The sequence below is a fragment of the Mytilus edulis genome, chromosome 5, assembly GCF_963676685.1.
Source record: "Mytilus edulis chromosome 5, xbMytEdul2.2, whole genome shotgun sequence".
Taxonomy (NCBI): domain Eukaryota; kingdom Metazoa; phylum Mollusca; class Bivalvia; order Mytilida; family Mytilidae; genus Mytilus; species Mytilus edulis.
The window spans coordinates 37,040,758-37,046,695 of record NC_092348.1 but is presented as its reverse complement, the minus strand read 5'-3'; the positions used below and the strand labels follow the sequence as shown (position 1 = coordinate 37,046,695).

General features: G+C 29.6%; 1 protein-coding gene across 1 annotated transcript; it reads left to right on the top strand.

Moving 5' to 3' along the window:
- Positions 1 to 524: 524 nt before the first annotated feature.
- LOC139523597 (uncharacterized) lies at positions 525 to 5,331 on the top strand. Its single transcript, XM_071317732.1, has 3 exons — positions 525 to 616; positions 2,425 to 2,492; positions 2,857 to 5,331. Exon 3 carries the CDS (start codon positions 2,862 to 2,864, stop codon positions 3,750 to 3,752), a length of 891 nt encoding a protein of 296 aa, XP_071173833.1. The 5' UTR covers positions 525 to 616; positions 2,425 to 2,492; positions 2,857 to 2,861; the 3' UTR covers positions 3,753 to 5,331.
- The last annotated feature ends 607 nt before the right edge of the window (positions 5,332 to 5,938 follow it).

The following is a 5,938-nucleotide window of genomic DNA, read 5'->3' as shown; positions in this document are numbered from 1 at the left end:
TCAGAAGTAGGTCATAACTATTATATACGAAGACGTACCATTAAACATCTTATGCATTGTGCATGTACATGAGATCACTCGGACTCTGTCCATTAATATAATATACTGCCAACTTGATAAAGTCCGGTGTATATCGGTTTGCATTGAATACTGGTTTCATTCGTAATACTGGTTTCTAAATGTTGTTTTGTCTGTTTTTCAACGTTTTGAACGGTTACTCTTCCATTATTGAAATTTCGTACCGCATGTAAACAAATATTCTCATCATTTTTATCTTTACCCTATATGGATGAACGGTCATATGTTTAGTTCTTGATTTAAATTGCTCAACTTCTCTTCTAGGTAGTTAACAGATCAGTCTAAAATATTCTAGAAGCTAAATGAAGTAAAACATATGTTTTTAAGTTCAATCTGTTGTTTTCATTGACTTAAATTCATCCATGTAAAGCTATTTTATGATCAAGGTAAATCCGACATCTATTTTTAGCCTTGATGATTAAATCTATTTATATAGCTGAAAGTTTCCGAAAATCTGCCTTAAAACCAGCCATTGTGCATATTATTGCGCAAATTCAGTTCACCATTCAAGGATCATACATAATAAACGTTGTTTAAGGTAAGAAGTGTTCAAACTATTTTTGTATCTATTATAATCTATTTAACACATATGTCATATGTTCGTTTGTTAAAAATAAAGTATGACCAACTTTTTGTATATTTAAAAAAAGTAAGTCTGCTCAAACAGTTAGTTAATGAGGCAGATTTTTTTTAACTCGGTTAAGTTTGCTTTAAAAAATATTGATGCCAACCGTACACAATGTCAGTTAATCCAGAAAAAGTAAGAGAAATAGTTTCATATGCTAATTTGTCGAAGGTCATACGGTGACCAATAATTCATTCATTTATTTTGTCATTTAGTCTCTTGTGAAGAGTTTTCTCCTTGGCAATCATAGCACATCTTTTTATTCTTATACTTGTTGTAAACAAAGTGCACTTTCCCCTCGTGTCGTACATTATGTCTTCTATATTGACTACCTTTCACAAAGTTTGACTCCCGTAGAAGTATTAACTTTAAAAAAAATATTTTATTAACCATTTTACGATATATAGTTAATTTAAATTTAAGTTCAAATAATTACTTTATTTTTTTCGCACGAACTTGTAAATATGCAAGGAACAATACAGAAGGAATATTTATATTTTCACTGTAAAACAACAGTGATAAAGTATTAATCCTTGTTAATTGGTAATTGATAATATTGAGTTTTTTTAGTTTTTTTTTTAATCTAAAATGCGGCTCATATCATTTATATATTGTCGATGATATATTTCAAACCAAAATGGCATATGTATCAAAAATCATTTCTGCGCACTATTATTAAATGATCATCCAATTTCTTACGTTTTCTGAAAATAAGAGACGTATGTTACATACGGATTAATCTAAAAATATATATCGTAACAGGTAATTGAGCTAGATATTACCAAAAAAAAAAACCACCCATATATTATGAATATTATATTTGTTATATTATATCAGAATTACATGGAACCATTGTATCATGCCGGTTATATGCTAATAGTTCGAAATTTAAAACTAAATACAACATTTGCTATGTTGAATTCGATATAAAATGATAGACATTTTCAAACTGTATATTTTGATAAAACGGAAATCCCTATTAAGTAACTAAAAAATATGAAAAAAACCCAACATAAACGTAAATGTATTACGAATACCTCTTAGTTGTATTATGTCCATTGGGTATGTCAATTGTCGTAACTCAGAAGTCATTATTATACATTTTCATTTTTCAATTAATTTCCGAAGTTAAATGCCATTTAGTAAGAATGCATAACAATACTATCACATGTAATAACAAACTTTGTTTGGTGGAAATTTCCACACCTATTATGCAATATATATTTAGATCAATACGTATGTAACATATATTTCTTATTTTCAGAAAAACGTTAGACGTTGGATTAATATTAGTGCGCAAATATACAAATAATATAAGCCGTTTTTTTTGTTTATTTTTTTTTATCAGAGTATTAATGTAAAATACTCAATTTATCAATTACCAATTACCAAGGATTTCTTCTTTACCCCTTTTGTTTTTCAGTGAAACATAAATAATCCTTATTTATTGCACCTTGTATATTCACAGGTGCATTCGAAAAGTAAGCAGATATTTGACATTAAATCGTTTAAAAACTATTTATCATAATCAAATCAATGAAATACTCAAAAAAGGAATTAACAATTATACGGAGTCAAACTCTGGGAAAAGTAATTGATATTTCAAAATAATTAAGATCAATCTATAAAGGAAAAAAATATATATAATAGTATAAGACCAACTGTTTTAAATTTACTATAGAACATGAGAACTAACTTCATTTATTTTAATGTTATTTCAGGTAAATACTGTGTTATCAATTTAACGGGCAAAATTTCAACAAAGATACCTTTGAAGAAAAGTAAAAAGGTAAGCGAATTATGTCATTAGAATTTAGCTTTAGCTTTTGAATATGTGTGAAACTAGATAGGATAAGATTAAATAAGAATAAATACAGATCAATAAATTTCAAATACATTATAATATCTACTTTGCCTTTACATGAATTGCATTTCTTATGTTACTAATTTATATTCATATTCAGTCACTGAATTATTGGACTGCATACCATTGATCTGTTAATGTATTTTACTACTTTTTCAGAAAAACAGTTTTAGGGAATAAAGAAAACATGTTTATTTACACTGCAATTCACTATTAATATTAAAAAAGGTAGCTATGTAAAGAATAAAAATAGAAAGCTTTATAACAGACATCATTTTAACCCTTTCAGAAAAAATGGGAAGAGATACAGATAGATTAAGGATAATCAGCATGAATGCTTCTGGTAGGAATGGAAAACAGTATCAAAACTATCGGCATTCTTACCTGAACGAAATTATCGGACACGATGAGCCAGATATATTGTTTTTGCCGGGAGACGAGCCAGACATGTCTTCACCAGTCCTTACTGATTATCGTCAAGAGCAAGTCGCTTACAAGCACGAGACTGTACTTTTGTACGATACGAAGAGGCTGAAATTGAAAAACCCAAAAGGGTACGATCTGATTCCATCTTTGATGGTACCTGGCATCACAAAAGGACAACTATTGTACCCCTTGTTCGATGTCCTGGCTCCTAAACCGACACAACATATCGTCAAACAGTTCCATTGTGTTAGTTGGCACTGGGAGCTTACTCAAACAACATCAGAAGAACGTTATAAGTTTGCATTTCGTTACCTATGGTTGGCTCAGTATCTTGGCTGGACTTCTGGAGTGGAGATCCTGATTGGAGGTGATTTTAATTTACCTATCCAAGAGATACAACAGCTCCTAGATGAACATAATACACTCGTCCAAAAGGCATTTGAAGATGTCAAACCATTTTTCAGGGAAATGGGATACATGGATGAAATGACGGATAATATTCATCGACCAGGACGACGGCTAAGACAGCTTAAACTCCAGAAGTGTAAATCTTCTGCAGGAGTTAACCAGGAAACCGACTACTTTGTTGCCTCAAAGGAAATGCAGCTATGTAATACCGAAATGATGACGACTTCGGCACTTCCAGGCAGATGTACGAATCTAACAGTTACCAGGCCCGCTGAACATAGTTACTGTCCTGCGCCAGTGAAGACAGAGATGTGTATTCCTGCACGGCCACCAAGACACAACGGTGGTTAAACTAAATTCTACATAGCTTTTGGTCATATTTTGTATCCAATCTATATCATTTATCATGTTGATGTCGTGAGTATTCTTTTTTGGGTTTTCTTAAAAGAATATATTAAAAAAAAAAATAGAAAAAAAATCAATATTAAGTTTTTTCACCCTCAGTTTTTAAATGATGATCGCTCGTATGTATATGGGACAGTTGTTGCATTACATTGGCTTAAACCTGTTGAAGATGAAAAACATACCTTCATTGTCTGCAAGGTTTTATTTTCTATTTTCGAGTTCCCAGTTTTGATTTTTCTTAAAGAACAATTTTAAATTGATTGAACAATTTTTCAAAAAAATAAACAACTCGCGAGAACTGTTATCTTTACAATAGATGAAAGTATAATTCATTTGTTAATATTCAGGTGTTGTTTTCAATACCACTGAATCACATTTCAAACCTTAATATTGTTTAGGATGCAAAGCACAAAGTTTGAGTATTAATTAACATTCCAATACATTTTTGTTTAAACAAAATATCTACTTTAAGTTTATGAACTGTTACATTTAATTGATACTTTGATAGTTAACAATTTGTGTTCATAGACTGTACTATTGCACATGTTCATATTACGCTGTGAAATTCAATTCTATGGTTTAAAAAACAACATTTTGTAATTTGTTTTATATGGTCAATTTCTTTATTATATTTCGAAAAAAACATTTCAAAGTGTCATATACTTGTAGACAGGTATGATGTTTTACATTTTTATAAAACATTTGTATGTACATCTTCATAAGTACTTTATATAAACCCTTAAAATCAATTTAGATTAATAGCAGATAATTTAGAGGTAATCTAAACTTTTTATTCCTATTTCTATGACATATGTTTATTTTAATGCAATTAAGCAATCCTAAATTTTGTTGAAAAATAAAATTCATAATTATTAGTATAATGACCGAAAAAATGGTATCATTGTTATGAGTCACTGCTATTTACATGATTTATTAATATCCTTTGTATAAATGATAACAACAATGTTAGCATCATGGTATTAGTTGATATGCATTGATGCAAAAATAAGTGTTTGAAATAAAAAAGAGAAGAAAAATCTGCATGCAAAATACATATCAATAAATAAGTTCAAAGTCCTACATTTGATAATTGTTTCCTCTTTAAGTGAATGAGTACTATGTACCCGTCAATCCTGGAGCGAAAGGTTAAGACCAAAGGTTATATATATATTGATGTAAGCTGTGAATATTTACTGACAAGTTTCGTTTTGTTGATGAGATGAATTTTCGAAAATGAATCTCCTTTGAAAACATATCCATTATCTGTATTTGCTACTTTATTAAGTAAACTACAAGTAAACAAATATTTGATGTATTGGTTGATGTATGGAAAGACAGATAAAGCTTATATATGTAACAAAGCATTTGACTCATTTCTAAAATATAAGTGGCTGTTTTACATGTGTCTTTGTTAATCATTTCTTCATATTAGAACCAAAAGGTCAAAAGCTTTAGATATATGTGTAACAATATTGTAACTATTATTTTTGTACCATCTTACATTGTAAATAAAACATATTTCATTGTTTTCTGTTATCATTAGTATTCTTCATCAATATTACAACTAGGATTTGCAGTTGAAAAAAAGTCCATCACAATATAAAAATCCGAGGATTTGGGATGATAATCAATGACACAGCTATCAACAACGAAACTTAAGGACAAAGATAATACCACATGCAAAGAAATGTCTACAGATAAAACTTAGTACAAGCTAGATTCAACTCCATTTGTGTGATTTACAACACTTGTTTTGTGATAAAAAATTTTAAAAAGGAACATGGAAATGCACAACTTGATGAAATTTGTCAATGGTTGTATCACAGGAAAAACAGCATTGTCACACAAGATTTCATTTTCGAGTTTAAATTGGATTTGTTTGAATCAAAATTACAGTACAAATTTAAAAGCTACAATTTATGGGTACAAAGGAAACTAAGGATAGATGAATAAACAAGTGATTACAAGCAGTTACTGACATGCCGGCTCTACACTTCAACTAAACTGACTGAAAGATTTTGTCGTCATAATAGAAAAATCAAGCACAATCCCTCCCGTATCATGCCAATAACTGGTTTTAGAATAGATGAGTTTATTTCCGTTGAAAAGATCTTATGGGTGAATCAATAGTA